We start from the raw sequence: 23256 nt of genomic DNA on the forward strand, positions 1-23256 counted from the left end.
ATCAGCGGGCAAGGTCTGAAGTGGAACTAGTTCAGGTGAGCGTTGAAATGTACTTGGGATGTCGTAACTGGTGTCTAGGAATTCGACACACATTCGCTGTCATTGTACTAACCTGCGGTCCAGCGCCGTTCAAGGTATTCAAGCTATTCATTCTCATTGCTTGCGTGTAGGGCGGTGGTGCCGGCGTCACTCCCGGCACGGCTGTGTGCGGCGCGTGTCTCAGTTGTTCCGCTGCTGACATTCTATTGTTCAAACGGAACGAGAAGAGAACGATCAGTAACAATTTCTCACGCTGCCCGGCGTTTATTACGAATAAACGGGGAACGGCTCGAAAATCCGGGTGTCGCGGATTCGTTCGATTAATATCAAGCCCGAAATCGAACCGGACGTTATAAATATTCAAGACGGACGATTCATAATTCACGTGGAATATAATTAATTCGTAGAAATGATTGCGCACGCGGTGCCGCGATTCTATTGATCAATACGCCGTAAATTTGTGACGTCGTACGTAGCCCGTTTCACAATGTCGTTAAAAATTCGTTGAATTATAACCGTTTCAATCTTATGCACTCTTTTTAGAATCGATCAGCGTGGGACACTGGAAATTTTGATCCCCGCCTAGAAACGTACTTGAATATCAGATAGCATAAAGAAGTTTGACTCTGATTCTCGGGTTCAAGATTTCACTCGCTTAGAACCCGAGCTGGTTCATTCGATCGCCACCCCTCGAAGTCCTTCAGTAACGGTTCTCTTTCAGCTACTACTACCGATTCTGAGGATATCACGTTCCACCCTCGACTGTATAATTCAATCGTCTCTGCCGGCGATACCCGCGCGCGCGCTCCTCTTTAAGGATTACCGCGCTAAAACACAATTACAGTTGGTCAAAGGTTCCTCTACTGGCCGACGCATCGGACTAGATTGCAGGCTCGATGACACAGTCGACGTGGATTCCATTGATAGACCGCCGCGCTGAATATAGGCAGCAGCCGTTGGCCAAGTAGCCTCTGTGCGTCCGTAGGTTCTTACCTGAGGTAGGGATTTCCATACGTTGCGGAGAAACGTGGGTCGATTGCGGGGGTGGTTTGCGGGGTGGTCGTGCCCAAATTCGCGGAACTCAGGCCGATCTTCTTCGAGGCTAGTATCCCGCCCGACGGTATCCTGCTTAAGGATTCTCGCGACGCGCCCACTCCTTGCGTCGTGGGTGGCATATAGTCGCGGGTGTAGTCTACGTACGGCACGTAACCATTATTGTTACTGCCGTCCTGCAACACCGAGAACGGAAGGGAGAAACGTTAGAGGCAAAATAGCAGTCGGTCGATCTCAATGCAGTAGATACTGGCGCGGGGCGTTTTTGCGAAATGAAACCACTTTCTCGAGTACGATAGGTATGTAACAATTGAATGGACTCCGCACCCCGTCTACCTGTCCCCGTGTTCCTTCCCCAGAACGGATCGTTTTTGTCGGCCTATAATAACACGGTACACCGCTGACGAGAAATGTACCGCACGAAATTAATTTTTCCGACACGATGTAAACGACGACGACGACGACGACGCCACATCGCATCGACCCGCGCGGGACGCTCGTTCGTGCACGCCCGACGACGTAGTCGTCGCCGTCGCCGCGAAGCGGTTCACCGACCCGAGAATTCTACTGGATTCCGGTGTTATTATAATTCGTTCGGCGTGTACAGAAATTAGGATCGCTGCGGATTATCATAGCAGAAGGGAGATCCAAGACGTGATCGAACTCCAAATGTGTCACGCGGACTACCCCGTGTGAAAAGGTGCCGCTGAAATCGGGACCGAAAGGAAATTCTTAAAAACTGCAAATTAAATCTACAGTATCCTCGAGAGTATACGCTCCGGAGTAAAAGGGAGGAGGAGAGGGTCTACGTTTTAACATGTACTTTCGGAGCTCGCTGCTTCCTCTCGCAATAAACTAGATTAAGCTCTGGCTCCGGTTTCTGGCATCTACCTCGCGCAAAACGCGAAATTGCGAATAGAGAAATTTTTGGCGTATACACGGGTCGAGAGTTCGGCACTAAAACCTCATCCGCGCTCTATTTATCCGAAACAGTATCGTCAGTTAACTGGACAATTAGATGAACTCTTTCTGTCGAAATTCAGTTCATTCGTTTATACAGAAACGCGTTTTTAGTCAATTTCGCTGTTGTAGCATTTCTGACTTCGTTTCGCTACTCTACTTTGAAATATGAATTATCAAACAAGATTGTAAGACAACTGCCTTGTACAAACGATGATGTATTCCTGGATTTCTATTTAACCGAACTGTCTTTGAGTTGGTACGTGCAAATGGAGTGGTAGATTACTCACGTTGTTTTTCGGCGGGAACGAAGGTTCCGTGTAATCAGCGCTATAACGATAACCCAGGGGATTCGGCACGGGTCCTGCTAGCGCCAAAGCGTTAACACCTCTCGTGCTTCCTTCGCCCTCGCTGTCAAGCGCTGTCACGCTTTCCGCGTTGCTGACACTCGATCCTGCTCGTATATCCGCTTTGACATCGGAGAGGTTGCTGCTTCTGTCGCTCTCTCGATATTGATCCGCGTTCAAATCTGTTTCTTCTGTTCATCGACGGACGGGAAAACGCAATGGAAAAAAAAAGGAAGACAAAATTCAATAACGGACAGACACGGAGATTCTGTTGCAAAAATTCTATCCCCGCAGCCTTTGTTTCCCGTTGTCGTCAAATTTGTATCGCGAATTAGAACGCGAAACATCTGGCGAGAGCACATGCGGGCAGAGTCGAAAAATGTTGGTACAATCGCACCGTAACCGCATCAGATAATATTAGTTATGGAGCCATAAAGCGTATAATCCATGCATAACGGTAGAGTAATCGGTCGGGTATACAAACGCTTTAGAAAGGCGTCGAAGGAGGAGTGAATGTCGCGCTTTGACTCCAGCCTGCTCGTACGGAGCGTACCGCGAACGCGAGGCTCGTTTGCATTCAATGCCCTATCCTTCGCTCGTTGTTTTCCGCGTCGTTAGCGAGATACGAGATACCGAACGATAACGTCTCGCGTCTCGTCAAGCAGCGCAGCGAGACGAGAAGAATTTACTCCCGAGCCGGTGGCCGGTCGGATATGTAATAAATGGCGAAATCGCGAGTCACGGAGAGCGGTGGAAAAACAATGGGAAACGCGGCGTGACTAACGACGTTTGTAATTCATTCGAACATGATATTCCACTCACGCATATTAGTCTCCTGGGTCTGGGCAGTCCTCGGCCGTGGCTGTTTGATGCGGTCGCGGCACTGCAGAATAAGTATAATGATCACGCCAATCAGGATCACGCAGACGACCAGTCCGCCGACGATGAGAATTAGCTGCCAATCGACTGGAATCAACGCTGAGCGTCACGATCGGTTAAAATCTTGGCTGAACATGGTTCGGCAAGTGAAAACGCTCTTTCTCTCTTTTTTTCCAGCTCGTTTCTTTCCTTTTCATCTTTTTCTCGTCTCTCGGAATTGCTCGACGATAGCCAGCTAGGTACGTGGGTACAGTTTAACAGCGGCAGGAATAAAATTTGCGGCAGCGAGTGCGCGCGACTGTTTAACGGCGAAGGCTAAATTTTACAAAACGCGCGGTGAAACGCGTCCGGTTAATTGAATCGCTCGGAATTTACGACGAGAGCCGCCGCGCCGCGTCGGCTTCCGACCAAAAAATTCCCCCAAATTTAGAACGGAGAACGGATTGATCGTTCCGCAGTGAGAGATCGTTCTGTAAATTGTAGTGAAACAAAAAAACAGGGAAAGAGGAAGAGAAATTGACAAAGTTTGATCAAAAGTCACGGCGAACGGTATCGGCGAAAAAAATTGAGACTTAGAGCGCCATTTGTTTTCGTTATTTTTGTTCCCGTCGGACGTATTCGAAACAACAAATTTCAACCCGTATTTTACTAGAGCTCGTCCGAGCGGCAACGAATCGCCCGGTTCGTCTTGTCACTCCTGCCTCGTATTCATCAGATACACGTGCCTCTGAACAAATACGCGTGTTTTCCTATTTCAAACAAAAAAATGCAAAATCACCGCTCGGTGGTTACTGTTTTCATTTTCGAACACGCAGTCAATAGGAACGCCGCCGCGTCGATCGTTTGGTACCCGTGTAATTTCATCATCGCGGACGAGATACGATTTCGCGTAACCGCGATCGTTTTTCCCATCGCGTACATGCCTGGAAACGATTCGTGCATTTCTCAACGCCGGGGACGCGTCAATTTTCGAGGACGCGTCTCGCGCACGCGACAGGCAAGCAAGACAACGAAAAAAAAAGAAACGCGGAATCGCGAGACGAGAAAAATGCACGGAACGCGACAGAGCTAGGAAGTAGAGGGGCGGAGAACAAGAGAGAAGAAGAGAGAAACGTCGGCTGGTTATAATGGATATGAACTTACTGTGTGCCGTCAGCTTGATTATGACGGAATCCGTGCCGAAGCTATTCGTGACCGTGCAGTTGTAATCCCCGAAGTACGTGGATATGGGATCGAGCAACGTGACAGTGCTGACGACCCTCTCGCCAGTGTATTCCTCCTGCACGTAGAACGGCGTATTGTTCGACGAGAAATTAAGCTCGCGACCGGCGAAGCTCCATACCACCGAGTCCGCTTTTGGCACAGATATCGCGGTACACTTCACCTGCGAAATCGAGGAGGAACAGTCGAATAAAAAGGCATCCAGTTCGTCGCTTGGCCCCGTCGCCTCGCCCAAAATCGACCGATAAAAAACTGTATCCCGCTTTTTAAAACCGCCGAACTCCGTTCGATTCTCGTATACCGACGAGAGAAAATGAAGAATAGAAAAGGAAAAAAGTTGATAAAAAGAGAACGAAGAGGGAACGCGGTTAGTCGATGGTTATGCTCGCTCTACGGGTGTTCATCGAACTAGTTCAGATTCCTAGGAAAATAGCCGCCCGCTTTGTGCAACGGCTGTTCTACACCATTTGGTACGTTGATTTTGGTCAGTCGAATTTTTTCGAACTATGTGTGACAGTAGTTTTCAAATAGGTTCTATAAGTTCTGCGTTTCCAGTACACATGACTTTGAATAAAACGTTACACGCGTCGGCTTTACGAGACTCGAATAAAAATTATTTGTTCTGGAGATTTTCAAGTTCCATTTACGATAAAAATCATTACGGAAAGGGTATAAAAGAAACAAACTCGCGCCTTGACGACTTTCATCGTTTTAAATTAGTTCAGAATGAAGTATAGTAAATGCTACCTTAACGACGCCCTCGTCTGGCACGTATTGCACCCTCTGCGACACGATGCTCGGCGGCGCCCGGATGTAGATGTTCGCGTATCCGGTCAGCTCCGGGAAACCAGGTACGTGACCTTTACAGATGTACCTTCCGGCGGTCTCGTGGTTCACCACCACGCTGATATTCGGCGTGCTGGCGACCTGTCGTTCCGAGTCCTCGTGGTACCAACGGATCTCCGGCGACGGGTTCCCGTCGACGTCGCACTGCAAGATTTCCGTCGCGCCGTATTGTGTCTCCACGGAGACTGGCGGGTGTCGGAACTGTGGTCCGTCTGCGAAATTCAATTTTAACGTCGGACAATCCCCGCGAGAATTGATACATCACAGCGTAAGGGGACGGACGAGGGGTGAAAAAAATAGGAGAAAATGGGAAATTCGTCGGACTGGGACGCGTCACGAAATCGTTCCGCGCGTTCTATTTTCTGAACGAGGCGCTCACGTGGGATCACGCTTGCCACTCACGCTACATTGTGGAACCATAAATCGAGGGCACCGACCATCCCGTCAAGGATCATCCCGAAAAATATGCCAGGAAACGCTCTCTTAAGAAGTCCAATTTATCCACCGCACCGCCTCAGCTTTTGACAAGCGTTATCCCGAATTTCGCTGATGCCCGAGGGGGATCACCTGGCTAAATAACGCGACGAAACGACGCGCACGTCCTTCTGCCGGTACGAATGAGATAAAGGCAGACCCGAGTCAGCGAATACTACTCTCTACCTTTGCCACTCGATTTTAAACGTCTCTTTAAGACTTTCCACTCAGAAACTGGATATTATGTTAACAAACTGAGAATCAGGTACAAAGAGAACTTACACAAACCGGCCTCCCTCTTACACATTCTCAATATGTATGTTGAATACAAATTAGAAATTGATACAGGGTGTAAAGTTTCTCTTACGACTCTGTATATTTAAATAGACAGCATTACCTTATGAATATTGATTTCACAGCGAATGTAATAGAACATGAAGTTTCATAGTTGCAAGACAGACGAGTACGTAATCTCGGCTCTCGTTGTACATGATTCTACCTCGTGGTAAAGCAATATCGTTTGAAAATTCCTCCGGCCGAAACTTTTCGGATATAATTTGAATTTCATTGGCCCACTTACATGTTATGTCGAGGGTCTCGGTGTCCTCGCTCTTCCCAACGTCGTTATGCACCTCGCACTTGACTATCGCGTCGTGAAGATCGCGGGTCGCGTTGTGAATGATCATTTCCGTGGTGTAGTCGCCGATCACCTTCTTCTCGTTGATGAACCACCTGCCGAGCAAAAAGGAGCAAACCCTTGACGAGCGTGTAATTGCTGCATAATCTGCCGCGCGATAAAAAGAGCCGACCACTATCGGACCGCTCGGCACGACGAGAAACTGCTCTTAGATAATAGCGATTCCTAAAAATCCATTCTATTTCTATCAGTTACCAATTTCTTTCACGACGACCGTGCTTCATTCTATAAAAAGCGATCGCGGCTCTTCTGGGTTATTCTTCAGTTCTGATCGATACGAGTTCTCATCCGGGACACAAAAGATCGGGGGAAAACGCGACGACGATAATCGCCGTCAAATTAACGGTGAGTCCTCCGAGAAACGATCTGTCCATGGTTTATATCCGTTCTCGAACCGCGTCGTGCCTGTCGCAAGATTTATCCTGCTTCGCTCGGTGAAATCGATGAAATGAACGGTCAGGATTCGCTTTTTCGGATGGCAATAAACGGGAAAGCATCGGGAGTGGCTCTTTTGCCCGGTTGAATCGCGTGCTCACGTACGTTCTCTCGAAAAGAACGGTGAAAACTGAATGACACGGGCACGAAAGTTTGCCATGTACGTAACGGAAAAAGTATTCTACTCTTTGTTACAGGCACACATAAGGCCGGTCATGTTCCAGCTTCATCAAAGTCGCGTCGCTAATAGCACTCCGAGCCCCCGTCTGCTACTTCACCTAAAGGCAGGTTTTATTATTTTCACGAAATTACACGTCGTAGTAGGAACTTTCGTCGTAAACGGTCTAAAGACTCACGTTTTCCCGGTAGCTTTTACGGTTCCGATTTCACGCGAATCACCTCATGCAGGTCGCTCCGTCGCGAGTTATGCTTTGTATTAACCCCAGCCGGTTAACGTTTTCTTTGTTCGATTCGAGGCAGGAAAAAATTGAATAACGATCGGCAGCTACGAACGCCGACCATTGTTCTTTAAAACGACCACGCTTTTCTTGCAATAACCGCTTGGCTTACAGCCATTTGTTCTTATTACTCACGACCGCGACAAGTCTATAACGCATTCACGTCTACTCTTAACAGTTAAATTACGCGAAGTGCATACTTTCCGTCCTCATATCGCTGATCGACTAACTAAGCATTCCGGATACTCGAGTCAAACGAGAGCAGTTACTCGCGCGGCAGTGGTCCATTCTTGCTTTCGTTTCGCGATCTCGTTTTTGTCGTATTTGTTGGACAAACAAACGTGGCACGCGCGCACAATCGCCTGCACTCGAGTCGAATACACAAAGAGAGATCACGAAACCAACAAGACAACGCGTAATGCACCGCATGACCGGCTAACATTGTCCTAAACTTTGTATTGTGCGCTCTTTGTAACGAGCGTCAATTATTCCCTTGCTCCGTAGTACGACCGATTGCTTGCTAATTCTCCTTTTGTCGCTGCACGTGCCTGCGTCCGCTGTTCGATAGTCGCCTTTCTCTGTTAAAAACTCACGAATTAAACATACCCCGAGTCACAAATCTGTGGCAGCGAGCAGGCGTACAGGTCACCTTTTGTCCACGATTCATAGCCAACAGACCCGATTCTCCCTGATTCCCGTGTAAAACATGCCGGATTAAAACGCATCGAACGATGGATGGAAAAAGAAACAATTCTTTGTTGAATCGGAGAGTAAAGGCAGTATCCGACACAAAGGCGGCATAAAGAGAATGCACAGATCGCTACGGCAAATATTATTGCTTGTCTGAATTCGTCCTCGTTTTTCAACAATAAACCAACGTTTTCTGCTCGGAATTATCTTATCAGAATTAAAGAAATAATTCTCTGGCAGATATTACGTATTTAAAATGTCGTAAATATGAACCCTGTTATTCGCTCTTTACGCTCATACAAATCTCGCATCATCCGTCGACAGAAATGTCCTTTTCAAGCCCTGTAATTCATGCAGCGAAGACCTATCAAAGAAAGAGCACTTGGAACTCGGCCGTGTTCCTGGCGTACCGCTTCATCGTCGATAGACATGCAACCGTGAAACCGCCCCGACATCGATACCCGGCCACATGCAGCAGCAGCGTTCCAAATTCGAGGAGCGTTCTCTTAGTAAGCAGGCAGCTATGTATCGATCATCAGAAGCTGGCTCTTTGCGTCAGCCGTACACACGAGATTCGCGTACGTGTACGGGACGAGTGTATCCTGGTGTACATCTTGCGCGTTATGGACTCACCTGTACTCGACGTTCGGCGGATTCGCTTCGGCACGGCATTTAAACCGCAGCTCGCTACCCTCGACGATTCGGCCGTTCTTGCCCTGGCCCGAACGGATTCTCAGAGATACTTTCGGCGCGTACCGGACCTGTGAACAGGAGATAGGAGGATTGTTTCGACCAATATTGGGAGCACACCGGGGGATGGTCGAGGTGTCACGCGAGCCGATGCTCAAACTTTCATGAACGTCATCGTTGTTGTCGTCGCGCGGGATCGATCGGCCGTTGACGGGTCCTCGCGTGACTAACGGAATACGAACGTCGTCGTGCCGGCGTTGCACTTTATTTTCCGTCGTCGGACGTAATTTCTCGGCAATTAATATCGGCTCGCTGACAAGTCGGTAAGTAAACGATGTACCCGGCAACGAATTGCGACGGGTTCCACCCTCCGCTGTGCGAGAGAGAATTAAAACCTCGTCATCATAAATCATTAACATCCTTAAACGGAACCGGCGAACCGACTCTCCCTCTTTTTCTTTTTGCCTCGACGTCGTCGGCGTCTTTTGATTCTTTCCTCCCTCGCGTAAGTAACGAAGACCGCGTTTTCTTTGTCCGGAAAGAAGAAAGCGCGGATAGGGGATCTCTCTACTACCCTCTGTGCCAAGTGCAAACTACGCTGCGGACCAGTTTTCGGGGACGCGACATTAATTATTCTTCAGCTCGTTAACGCGTTTCTGGTCTCCCCTGTTAATCTCGTTCCCCGCGTTTGAAAACGTGTTGTTAAAAAAAAGTATACCCGAAACTTTCGCCCCAAACCAGCTTTAGCGACGGCCGACCTAGTTTTCTAGTTTTACTCCGACACTGGTTCAGCTTTTAAAGCTCTTTCGCGAGGTGCGTGATGTATTCTCGCGAAGTGATACCGATTTTGTTTTCATTGAAGATCGGGATGAACCGAAACGAGATTTCTGTGCGAGGGGAAAGATTCCTACCTCAACGCGCAATTTCGCGTTCTGCGGCGTGCGATCGGCCGCGTTCTGACTTTGGCACGTGAACGTCGTGTTGTCGTGGTCCTTTCGCGGCATCACCCTCAGCACCGACTTCACGGTGTACAGTGGACCGTCGTCGAACAGTTCCTTCGTCGTCTTGATGCCTCTGTGCAACACATTTCCCAGGCCGTCGATCCACGTGATCTATAATTAAAATCAATTAACCATTTAATTGTAAAATGTATGCGATCGACAACCATTTAAAAACATGTTATGTGACATGGTTCTTGTAGCATTTAAAAATTCATGGAAAATTTCATAAGAGAAAAAGTAAATTGCATCAAGCGGGCACGGTGGTAATCTATTCATTTCGTTCATACGCTTTCAATTTTGTTTGAATTAACGCGTATTTGTTTTGCATAATTATATTTCAACCACCGAAAATAAACGATCTCATTAAAAATACATTATTCGAATATTTTAACGTCAGAAAATGTGTTCAACTCATAGTGTTCTGATGAACGCAGATTTCTTAATACCAAACTGGGCTCTTCTCTTTACTAACGAACGACGTTGTTAATTGTTAATTCGACGAGCTCGTTCCGAGGTAAAAGGGTCCGGGTAATTTTGTGAAAGCGGCTTATCGGACAAGTACAAAGAATGCATTAGAAGTTGGGCCAACTAGAGGAAGGGACTACTACCGGTGGCGAGTTCTACGTATCGGAAGTTATTTCATTATAATGGACGCTTGTCATATTTTATTCAATAATTCGGCTACGATCGATGCCTGTGATTGAGTTCCGAAGCTGGCAAGTAGCTGGATCCGCCCCGGCTGGTTCGAAGCGGAGCTTCCGGCGACCACGGAGCTTCATCCGCGGGTATCCCGTTTTCCAAACTTTCGAATTTCCTCGGAAATTAATTCAGCTCGCAGCCCTGGCCTGATTGAAAATCCCCCATCGTGCTCGATCTCACCCTTCGAGAACATGTATTATCCGTTTTTATCGAGACGTCTTTTACAATTTCATGGGATTCAAGTCAGTTCCATGCGAACGTACATTTGTAAATAACTATTTCTCGCTTTTAAAGGATGAATATAAATGCGCGATAAAGTAAATGCTTCGTGAAACATGTTTCAGGGTTCCCCTATTACGGTTGATAAGACTTGATTTCAAATCGATATGCCCGTCGCGAGCACAGAGATCGATCTGATCGGCTTTAATTAGAAATCTCGTAGTGTCGAAGCAGAGTAGTGGCTCGACACCGATACTGATGTTTCCGGTCAGAAACGCTGTTCCGCAGTCTCGTGTAATCGACGCTAATCTGGGATTTCGTGGCTCGATTTCTACCTCCAAACTGCTATTCTTGGATACTACGATATAACAGGATATCGCTAATCCGTGCCTTCTAGTTTCGCGAATACCTCAATAAACGAATCGTATATTTATAATAAAAATAATATGACTGGCTGTTATACAATCAAAATAGAAATACGAAGTTTTCCCTCTCGTGTAGTATTAAATTCAAGTCAATCCAACTGTATATATAATTAAATTTATGGAAAACCAAGTATAATATGCACGCAAATGTACTACGCCAATAATTCATATCCATTTTTCATTTATGCGGCATAAATGTATGCGCGAACCTTGTTGAATAAATTTCATGCTACCAAGATGAACTCGCTCTCTCTATCGAAATTCCGGGAAATTGTTAATTGATTCTATTTATGAACCGCGCGTTTTCCACTTTGCTTTTTCTACCTTCTGTATCGAGGAAAATGGGTCTGAAACGATTATGCCAGCTATTTACTTGGAAGATGAAACTGCTGTAGGATTTCTTGGACGCTGGATTTTCATCATCCCCCGTCGACGAGTAATAATTAGCGGTTGATAAGAGCTGCGATTAAAACGGTGCAAAATCGCGAAGGAAATCCGTCGACGGCGTTATTCCCGGGTGCAATCCATCTCTGCTGAACAGAGAGGAAATTGCGGGAAATCGAACTGCACCAATCTAGCACGAAGGTCGAGCAGCGACCGAGTGGTCGTTCCACTATCCAGATAATAAAAGTGCTCATCAAAGGTACGAACTACCGAAAAAATCTGGCTACTGCCCGCTCCATGAGCGTCGATGCGTACTTTACTACCGCTCCTCTATTATTCGTCTAGGCAAGCCGATCGTGCACACAACTGTGCACGCACCGTGTACGTAGATTCACGGACGAGTACGCGAGCGAGTATGCGAGCATCTATCTACGTACCACAGCGGCCGCTCCGGCAGAGTTGCACCGACGCGAATCGATCGTATCGCCTATAATTAGGCATGCAGCATCAGAATTCCCGTACTCTCATATCACCGCGAGAGTCTCTCACTTTCCGCAGCAATACTATTTACAGTGTTCGCGCTTGTCGGCGAACCACGCGGTGGCGGTCGAGTTAAGGTGCGTCATAAGTTTAATAAACGCGTTGCAATTATGTCCAAAGAGGTCGCGACGAGGGGCGAAACGAGCCGAGGACCGAAAGGGGGAGATGAAAAAATGAAGGAAATAACGACGCGAGATCCTCGGGACTGGATGGACGGTCTTTGAAATTTCTTTTCTCGCCCGATGAATATTCGATGAGCAGGCTCCACCTTTCTTGGCAACGAACTTTTCTTGCATCCTCAACCCCGGAGAAAATATACGTACTCGATTCGCGCGGCCTTACGTACGACTTCCTCGAGAACCATCCTCCGACTTAATTCCAGCTACGTCGGCGATTGCCAGAGTGGCCATCGTTCTGATGAATCTACGTCTTAGCGCGAACAATAGAAGCACGAAGTGTCGCGGGAAAAATAATAGAAGAACCGTTTCCTTGCGGGATACAAAGGGCAACGGAACCACGCGAGGCGAATTTTCTTTTAGCCTTTTTGTCCGGAGACCGTTCGCCTCTGTTTTCTCTAACGAAGTCAATTTAGCATTGTTTCAACGTTGGAAACAAGCGAGAGCAGATCAATCTCTGTTTTAATAAAAGGTACCTGTTCGTGCAATCATCATCGGCGATATTAGTTCGTGAAAGTACTTGAAAGTATCGGAATTGATCGATCGATCTCACACTAAAAGACGCTACATGAATCTGTGTTATACATTTCGTAATTTCTTATGACATAAATATCGGTTAAAATCGATGTCACCCACCCCCGGTCGTCCTCCTTTTGCGAAATCTGTGTCTCCGTAACCTTGGCTCCATCCGTTTATTCCCAGCACGGCCTCCCCTAACGCTCTCATATTTTTATAATTCCACGTAAGCGAGTAATCTCGTCCGGTTCATTAAAGGGTACTTTATTCTCCTTTATGGAATTAATTAAAAACCGGGAAAGGGGATCGACGTTATATGGATGCGTTTTACACAGGACTCGGATATAGACTCGGTTTCATCCGTGTTTTCGAATATTCGCATATCTGGGAGATTGCAAAAGGAACAGCCACACGTGATATCGTTTCGCGACGCAAGTGGAATACAAATGATATCACGTTTCTGCTATGACTATCTCGATATGAAAACGCCTACTTGTTTTCTCAAACGAGCGTAGATTGATAATACGTTCAACAACTACAGTTTCTCTTTTTATTTGTCCCTTACCAAAATTCCTAAAGAACAATCGTTATCTGTTCATCGATTAAAGTCGTTGTCTTTCGCGTACATCTCGCTCCTCTGAACAAGTATGTTCTTATTTAATTCAAAGAGAGGAAACGCTTTCACTCCAGTCGACCTGCTGTAGTATTCAACGTCGTCTACCGTTAATTAAATAATCTCGGCAAGAAAAAGCAGTATTTACGACATAGTTCCTTCCTTCTGTGTATAACGGTGGTTCCTCGCAGCTATTTACTCGCAGATACCCACGGGAAATTATTAGCCAGCAGCCCGAACAGACCCGACCGTTGTGATACAATATGATTCCAGACGAACGATATTATTGATACTGGTTAACAGTCTCTATTTATAAATACAATCGATAGCTCGTTCGGGGACCGAGAGTATTCGCCCCTGCTGGAACGACGAGCCGGACGAACGACTATGAACCATTGGATGACGCGCGACGCGATCCTCCCTCAGACGGTTTTGCGTTTAATTGCGCCCCGCCGAGTAATTCGATCGAATAAATTGGCTCTGCGTCGCTTCCTAACGAGCAGCTTTCTACTTCAACAGTTGGCGAATTAGAACTTTCGGTTGGCGAGCTCGCTCTTTCCGAGGACCCGTGCGACGATGTTCGACCCAGCCGTCGGAACGCTCGTGTCGCGCGATTTTATGGAAACTCGCGTGTGCTCGCTGGTTTATTCCCGAGGATTTACTGCGCACCTGAATGCGTTTCGGGCGTTTCAATACCCGTGAAGCCTTAACGAATCAACAACATTAAAGTTTATTCTCCGTTCCGCGTATGGTCGAGTCGCATCATTAAATGGGAGCGAGCGTGACAACGGACTCGGGGCGAGAGGCGCGCGTGCAAACGTACTATAGCCCCGCACGAATGAATGAATCCGTTCCATCAGGTTTCATTAGATACGAATCGAGCCGCGAGCGACAAAGCCGTAAAGAAGTCAGCAGCCGGCCCAGCAAAAACGACTGTTCGCCGCCCTAATGAAATTAATTATCTAGCCTCGGCGTCATCGTCGAGCGACTCGCACACGCGGCGTTACACCGTTATAATTGCCACGGGTGTGCTCGGGTCGTGCGTAATTGTTTCTTCAGCCGCGAAACGAGACCGTGCCGCGGCGGGCGACGGCGGCGTGCGCTTGACACCATGAGACTCCGAATGGAAACGGTTTTTTCCCATAAGTTCAGAGTGCCCTCCTTCCCGGTAAAAGCCGCGGTGAGAAGTTCTTTCGCGATACACACGCGTCCACGTACACGTTCGCACGGAGAGCGGCCGTGGTGGTCGTGACGGAAACAGGCGCACACGCTCGCGCGCGTTCGAACGAGCGTGAGCTTCGCGGGCGTCTGCGGCTCGCGCGCCGCTGCGAGTGCGCGAGACGATGAACTTACGGCGACGACAGTTTGCCAAACGTCAGCAGCCGTCGCTCGAAGCACTTCGCTGTTCCAGATTTCACCGGGATTATTGTAAAAATGCATTACGCCAGAGCGCGGGCGGGCGTATAATAAAAAAAATCCCGACGCTCTCACGGGAAATCGCGAGCGCCCGCGGTCTGTGTGCGTTTGATTTCGCTTTTTTCCCCTCCGTTCTGTCCTTTTTCCAGACTGTGTTCGAAGGAAGGCGATTGTTGATTATAGATGCCTCCTCCAGATGTTAATCCGTTCCGTATCAGAGAAACATCTTTTTTTACGTCGTTTTTCCTAAATCCTGGCGTTGCCAAAAATAACAATGTTCAGTTTATAAATAATTTAATTTTCAATACTTGATGGTGAAATCAGATCTGTTACGTGATATTATGAAGTTAATAAAATATTTGCAATACGTTCTTTTTCGAGGTATAAAACACAGACTTTATGCATAATGCGTTCGCTCGAACAGTGTCGGACAAATATCGCGTTCATTTCGCCGGGTGCAATTGGCTCGTATCCAGGGGTCGAACGAATCACGTTCGTTTAACCCCTGGCTGTATTCCTGGCCGAGTGCGGCTAATTTTTATCAGAGTTCTCTCGCTCTCGAGATCACGGATTCCTTCTAATGAAACCCGTGGTCCCTTATGAATGTATGCAGCAGCTTCCGCGGTGTTTTTCTTTCGTTTAAATTGGTCCTATTTGCATGGGCCGAGGGGATAGGGGGTGGTAAGAGTTCGCCAGAAAACGTTTCCTTTGATCCCGTTGGCTCCCTCCTCCGTTGGTCGCCCGGGCCGCCGTAATAGAATTAAGAGCGCGACAGCGATATTAAAATTTTGTTTCGAGGCAAACTTGGCAATGCCTCTCGCCGGCAAGTTTCCGCAACAATATGAAAGAAACTTGGTAGAACTAAGAAGTTACGAGGAAATGAAAGGGAAGAGAGCTAGGCCACACCACCCCGATACAGGGAGAGGGACGAGGGTACGTTGAAAACAGACCGAGGCCGGCGTTTCGAGAGTGAGAGCTGGTTGGAAAAGTCGCGGGATAATTGAAAGTACGCGAGAATCATGGCGAGTCGATGCAGCGGCACGAATTACGAGCGGCTACGTAATATTAATTCCTGAATTACGTGGAAAACTGCAAGACCAACGGCTTCTCTGTTCATGCCATGATCGAGTCGCAAATATTCCGTGTTATTCATGCAATTTGGAAATTCATGAATATATTTTTTGAACGGTTGTATTCTAATCATGCGGTTCAACGAAATTTAATATAGTAGTCGCGCGAGGGTTCGTTCCAGAAAATGATGCGATTTTATTCCGTGACCCTTTTGCTCGTCGTTCTGAAATGAATAATCTTTTGCTCTGTGTTCTAAGCACCTATGAAACGATCATAATCATTCGCAATCTTTGTTCACGCTACGTTTGTACCGTTCTTCACTTTGTTCGTATCAATGTCGTTACATGAAGTTAACGTCTTATCGCGGAGTCTGGATGCGTAAAAGAACCGGTTTGCATAAATAATTATCGTCCGTATAAATTCAGTACGAACCGGTTGTTTTTAATTACCATGATGATTTCCATATAGAAAACTGGTCTACTACTGCTATTCACCTTCCCTTCTCGCATTTGTTTTTAAATTCCTTCACTATTACGAGACCTTGCCGAGCACCATCGCGACTAAGATAAAATAATCCACGAGATCGCGTTCCAGCACAGCAGGCAAAGTGGATAGCAACACGATCTCTTATCGTTGGTTATTCGCGACATTATTCGTAATCGTTCGACGAACATGAAACAAACGAGCGTACCTCGTATCCCTTTATTTCTTCACAACTCTTAGTCACATGGTCGTTGAGAATCAACGAGGGCGATTACATCGTTAAACGTATTGTCATCTTGGTATACGTTCCCCGTTCTTCTTTTTTTTTTTTCATACTACTCGAGACACAATTCGCTGCAATTCACAGCAACGGAACGTTAAATGAGAGGAATGGAAGCTGCGTCAGAGGCTCAGGTTATCGTGCGGAACAATCCCGAAGCGTTTGGTACGCGAAGCTTACCGCGATCGAACAATGGCTAGAATTTTTCCAGAGGTTTTTCGCGATTATTTCCCTAGCCGTGCAGGATCGCGCGCGTCATTGACAAATTACGCCGGATTGGAACGCATCACTCGGTCGCCGATTACATTCCCCGCGCTTCACTCTTCGTTCATTCCGCCCTACTCCGTTTTTTTTCCACTCCTGTTCTTTCCCGGTTTTCTGCCTCTGGTTTATCTTTTCCGGCAGAGTACTTGTCGTTATCGGAGAAAGGAGAACAGGAGAAGAGTGTTCCGATGCAGGTCGATTGTATTTTCACGGAACACGAGCCGGAGAGCAACTATTCTTTCGCATATACCCGCGCACCGAGCAATGATATTTTTCCACGTCGCGGTGGGATTTCGAGGGGGTGCGCGTTGAATAAAATCGCGCCGGTCACGGTTCCCAGGAAGCATTCCGATGCAATGGACCGTTCGCGCAGTACGCTTCGCCCTACAATTTTGCGAAGCGTTTTCCTTGTTTCCTGTCACAACTAAATAACTACCAATCGTGTAATGGACCCAACGTGTAACACGAGAAAAGAGAAACTCGCCCGAGTCGGAATTGATCGCTTGATTAACTGATCAATTTCCCCATTTTGTTAATCGATAGCGCGAATTACGGTAACGCTGCCCGTTCGACGATCATGTTTCCGAAATCATAGAAATACTGATTGATCAAGTCATGTTTAGGATTCGACGATACCCGCGGGATGCGACTGCGAGAACATGGTTACAGGGACTGACGAGTAACAACTTGGGCGCGGAAATCTCTCGGAAGTGTTTGCCGGCGCGTTTCGAGCATCGTTTCCGCCAGGGATTACCGGTAGAGCCTTCGCGCCGCGCCGTCACGGCGTTAATCAGTGGATTCGCGTAAATTCAATTAAAAACCGCACGCAGTCGTGAAACGAATTTAATTAATTTTTCGTCTAGTCGTTGACGCGACAATCCTCGCGACTCGTTATTTATCTAGAAAGGAGCGGGACCGAAGTGGTAGGCGAGCAGCAATGGATGGAACCGATCGAAAACGGATTTCTGTGTATTAACGCGAGCACAATCGCGGCCGAACGTTAGCGTACGAACGGTGAATTAGCGGCCGGGCTGGCCCGCCGCGAAATTGTTCGCAGCGTCGCACATTATCCCGCATCATCGATATGGAGCTCTTCCATGGAGCCGATCTCTATTACGGCATGGATTCAATAAGCTTCTGGATAAAATTGGGGCTCTCGTTACGATTGCGTCTACAGTATATTCGGACAAAAATATATTTTCTACTATCGTCGTCGGTTGTTTAAAAATGTAGGTCGGATAATTTACGTCGCAAAAAGGTCAGTAATGAAATAAGAACATCGTATATTAAAATTTCTTGACAGTTCGTTATACGCATAAGATGCATGTGGTACCACTTTGGATTGTCTGTTTCATTTTTAATTACTCGAGTCTCGATTTAAAACTTTGTGTAGATTAATTTTTTAGTCTTCTATTAATCTTTAAATTCTATTAAGAAATCTTCAATTCCAGCTATCTTGGAGGAGGTATCTATAAAGTCCTGTCATAAATGTCTGATAATTCGGTAATTCGATAGTGACAGCCAGCATTGGTCTAATTATAGCCCACTGTACGTGCACGGTTAGCTCGTGAAGGGATTAATAACATCATTATATTCCAACATTATCGCATAAAGCGGAATTGAAAGGATATATTTGACGTGGCCGTTTCGACTGTACCTGCGGTACATCTGTGCAACTGCGCGAAAATACTGCTGCTAAAGGAAATAGGGAAAAAGGAAGAACAAGGCGGATCGAGCAGAACCCGGTGGCCGCTTTTTCCCCCGCGCTTTTTACCTCGAATTTTTCTCTCCGCGATGTACGCCGTGGCTATGCCACGCCGCCCCTCAAAGATCCACTTTTTACCTCGTGATCCGACATGACAGTCGCAACGTGCTGTGTTCGAGCATCGGAACGGATTCGAAGTCGGTCAAGCCGCGAGTGTTTAAAAAGTGCAGCCCGGTTGCCGGGCCGTCGTTATCGCAGCGAGACAAACGCCAAAAATATCAACAAGGGTATCTGCGACATGTCCTGCGTTACGTACGAGCCGTAACTGCGTAACCAGATTCGCGGGAAAAATTTTTTGGACCGCGCGCGGGTGCGGACAACGGCGCCGCTTTTTTTTCTGAAGTGCTTCGCGGCAAGGAAAAAGCCTTCGCTCCCGTAATTATGTGTCCGACGTAATGCGGTTTAACGCGTTATTGCGGTTGCCAGCCACGCGAGTTTACCTTCCTGAGCGTTTTCTTTATGTTTTAAAAAGTAGGTCCCGGTTTATGAGTTAAAACAAGTCTCTCCGCTCTCTCGTCCGGGCTTCCTATGAGGATTTATGCGAATTTCTTTGGGGATCGCGCAAATTTTTTGCAACGCGTAGGTAATTACGGAGACGGATTAACATCTTCCGCGAGTCTTCTCGAAGCTCTGTTATGCTACGGGTATTTTGGAAATTGAACGATGAAGAGCTACCTCTCTTTACAGATACTATTCCGTTGCTTGGTAAAATAGAACGAGCGAACTTTTATCAGTTTCCTTTTATCTTTTGTTAGAAAATGCTCACTCTGCGGATGGTGTTCGTAAATCGTCGTACAATCTTCCAGTTCTTGCCATCCAGTTCGAATCGATATTCAAAGCGAAAGAGGAGAGGAGAGTAGGTTGCCTTACCTCCGCAGGCGGTTTGCCAGCCACGCTGACGCACTCGATCACCAATTCCCGGTCCTCGGTTGTGATAAGGAAGTCGCCCTGAAGGATCTTCGGTTTCTGAGGCGGAACCAGCACGCTCAGCTTCGCGAATCTCGAGCGCAGCGCCGGCTGGCCGTCGTTCGTCGGCGATGCCTGGCACTGGTAAGTGCCGTCGTCCTCGAGCTCCACCGGATAGATGTGCAACGAGAAATCACCTGCAACAAGAAAACGATGTTCATCACCTTCTGTGCGTTAAGTGCTTAACTCTTAATCGCATTAATAAACGTTTAGTTCTTGCATTTTCAAGAAGAACAAATATGCATTTCTTCTCCCAATGGAGTTTCGGCTTCGATTAACTGCCTGCGAAGTGCGAACGAAAAGTTCCACCAGACGTATTAAACAGCTGTCTAGGCAGTCACGTTCCGATAAATTTTTAGCGAAGCCAGGCGTGTTACGGTTTGCACGGAACACCAAAGCTCTGGAGGCGGTTCGAATCGAACAAATTGGACCAGCCGGAGATTTTCACTTGATACACCATACTCTGGTGGTATCGCAACGTCGGTGAGCAGAAACGAGAAGTGCCGATGGTGGGTGGGGGCAGGTATAGGTAGGGCGCTGCCACGGATAGAAAACCATTTACCCCCGTTGATTGAAACTAACGGTTTACGAGCGTCTGCTCGATCGTATCGCGTCGGTCCGCAGGGTAGGAAATTTCTCCGACTGATGGTTTTATTTTTGAAATCTCCGCATATACGTGTAAGCTGTCAAGAACAATGCGGCGACTGTGCAGCGCGAGAATCGACGCGAATTAGAACGGCCCGCGTCAGCAAACTCGAGCATTTTTCTATCTGTTCCCCATCCCCTCCGGTTCTCCCTCACCCTCTTTAGTTTCGTTTTATCCGCCGATTTCGTCCGTTTGACGATTCCAGCCTTCGATCGCGTACACTTTTTTCTACTGCCCACAATTGGACGAATTAAGCCAAAAATTTACTCACCTATTTTACTCTTTACAGAAGCTGCGACTTAAGGATTACGAAAGTATCGTGCAACTGAGACCGATTATCACCGCCATCAACTACCAATCGCGTTCAAGAGAATTCGTCTGACGCGTGATTTATTCGCATCCCACCGTCTACTATCCATCCATCCATCCATCCATCCATCCATCCATCCATCCATCTAGACATCTATCATTCTGTCTGCTCCCACCCTCGCACCCCTGCTCTCGCTCGTCTATATCCACCCCACCTCCCTCTTACTCTGCTGCGTTTCTTTCATCCCGTCCATGAAACTTTCACGAGTCGTTTCTCCCCGCGGCATGCACGACGAAGCAATTGTGTTCCTGGCTGAAACTGAAACGAAACCAAACGAACGAACGCAACCGGCCGATCTCCAAACGGATCCTAGGAGCGAACCGGGTTGTCGTTCGGACAACCGGGAGGTTGCGGCGAGACGCAAATGGAAAAATGAAACCTCGTTCATACACACCGGCCGATACGATAAATCGCTCGTCCTTGCGGCCGAAACTTTCGCTCTCGTTTTTTCGCTTTGGTCCATAACGTCTCGTCGCGCGCTCGCTGTTCTCGCCTCGATGCCAGCTTTGTCGCGATTTATTCGACGGGATCGCTATTGTGCTGACAAATCGTCGGCCACGAGCCGATCGGGATTGGTTAAAGGATTTCCGACAGTGATACCGGCGAAACACGATCCGCACAATGAACATGAAAAATCTACAAGCCCCTGAATGAAAGGCATCCACGAAGATAACAACCTTAACATACCCTCACAATTTTTAAACAATGGTACAATTGATAGACCCCAATCGGATACTAACGTGTGCACGCATTTTCAGTAACGAGAGCTGCGCGTACCAGCGTTTGCTTAACCGTTCGTACGATATTAATTCGGCCAACAGCGGTCTCCTTCCGGCGCACAAAGAGTTCGTTTAAAGTGGATCACATGACGCGCCCAGTTTTCATCCTACGAAACGCAAATATTCATGAGAGTAGTACGCGCTCCTAGCTAGGAGAGGAAAGGAAAGCAATAAGCGTGACGTCCTCCTCGCACGGTTGCCACAAGGGTTGAAAGCCGGAGACCGGGATGCGTTTTAACGTATCGCCGTGAACAAAAAGGATTTGGAGACGCGAGCTGGGCGGGCGCGGTAATATCGCGGAAAATTGGACGCGTAACGTATCTTGGCGACGATAAAGGCGGTCGTTATCGCACGGCAGACGCGACGCCCGGCGTAGCGGTAACAAATATAACTTGCTTTTTCACTTTCGTTATTACTTTTCATACGGCGTATTTCTTCGTCATCGCGAAACGGAAATGGAACCGTTTCAACGCGGTACACCGCGGCGAAGTTGAAACGTTCTCCTCGCCGGAATTCGCTACGGCTAAGCTACTGGCACGGCAGCCACTCCCCGTTTCTGGCTCAGCGGAAAACAAAAATAACTCCCGTTCCCCGCGAGCGAACCTCGAAGGGATTCCCGTTGCACTATGGACGACAATAATTAGCGCTCCTCCGGAGCCCATTCAACCAACTTTTGGCAACTCCCGCTAGCCAGGAAGCGTCCCGTCGCGTCGTCGGCTTACTCCTCGACGCGCAACGCGCAGTTTCTCTGCCGCTGCGCCGCGCTGCCGTTGTACTGTTTCGGTAATTACTTGTGCGCTCGGCCGGCTCGCGCGTTCGCCACGACGACGGCCAATGGTACTGGGAACGGAGGACCAGCACGAACTTGCTTTAGACGAGCGTAACTTTCTCGTAAACAAAACCGGCGACCACTGGAATGATCGGACGTCTCGCGAGAATCTGTAAAGTTCGCGAAACTAGGGTTGTCTTATTTGCCGAGCAGGGTCGAAGGGTAAAAAGAAGCGTGAGTATCACCGCGTTTAGGTCGGTTGCGACCCGAAGCAATATTCCTCGTGGAATTCGCTGCGTCTTAAAACCACCGGCGTCGTTGACTGCGGAAGTTTGACGTTGCTTAAGAACGCAGTTGGATATTTGTAGGCGCGCTACGTGGTATGGGAAACTTCTCGAGGGCGAAGAGAATCTCTTGCCACTCTCAGTTACAATTCCAGAAATTCCCGACCGAATGCTCGGACAAAGGGCAGAGACGGTAGGGGGACGTATGAGTGGGAGCTGCTATCGAGCAACGAGAGAGAGAAAGCAGCAGAAACGCGCTGTTTAGACGTAGAAGACGGTAGAAGAGGTTTAACGACTAACTGGATGCGGCGACACAATGCATCACGAACAATTAGTTAGTACGAGGCGCAGTCGGTGATGTTTCAAACGGCCATAATTAATTTTAATTACATGGAACAGGTAACGAGCACACTCCACTACAGACAACTATGATTAATTGCACATCGTCAGGCTGAAAGGCATAGATACCTACGATCCGGAGAACCATTTCGCGCCGCGATGTTCCGCGTTTCGGTTAACCCACGCGTCTTAATAGTTCACTCGTCTTGCTGTCAACGCTGTTTTCGAGCGAAACCCGGTTTTACGAGTGATATCCATTATCGAATAAGGATCGCGAACCAAATGATTCATGGTCGTAGATAATTGAACGTTGAAATTCAATACTCTCTTCTCTATATGTATTTTTCGGTGGTTCACTTAAGGATGTATTGGCTATACATTCAATCCCAAAAGTTTATGCACTTTAGAAACGCATTTTTTAAAAAGAAATCAGACGTCGGAAGAACAATGTTAATAATAAAC

At 47.6% G+C, this 23256-nt stretch overlaps 1 protein-coding gene across 4 annotated transcripts in view; it reads right to left on the reverse strand.

The window, feature by feature from the left end:
* The window catches only part of LOC108627551 (irregular chiasm C-roughest protein), a 131842-nt gene that overhangs the window by 10020 nt on the left and 98566 nt on the right, over positions 1-23256 (reverse strand). For 3 of the 4 annotated variants that reach the window (XM_026815645.1, XM_018028852.2, XM_026815646.1), the window contains 10 exons: positions 19512-19744; positions 9701-9901; positions 8733-8860; positions 6400-6551; positions 5247-5557; positions 4422-4662; positions 3222-3377; positions 2343-2590; positions 1033-1268; positions 113-242 (listed from right to left, as the gene is read on the reverse strand). In XM_026815645.1, coding sequence (XP_026671446.1) covers positions 113-242; positions 1033-1268; positions 2343-2590; positions 3222-3377; positions 4422-4662; positions 5247-5557; positions 6400-6551; positions 8733-8860; positions 9701-9901; positions 19512-19744 — 2036 coding nt within the window. The remainder of the gene's footprint in view (positions 1-112; positions 243-1032; positions 1269-2342; positions 2591-3221; positions 3378-4421; positions 4663-5246; positions 5558-6399; positions 6552-8732; positions 8861-9700; positions 9902-19511; positions 19745-23256) is intronic. The other variant, XM_018028853.2, reaches the window with a different exon arrangement.

This window comes from Ceratina calcarata, unplaced genomic scaffold, assembly GCF_001652005.2.
Source record: "Ceratina calcarata isolate Rehan_Ccalc_2016 unplaced genomic scaffold, ASM165200v1 scaffold478.2, whole genome shotgun sequence".
Taxonomy (NCBI): domain Eukaryota; kingdom Metazoa; phylum Arthropoda; class Insecta; order Hymenoptera; family Apidae; genus Ceratina; species Ceratina calcarata.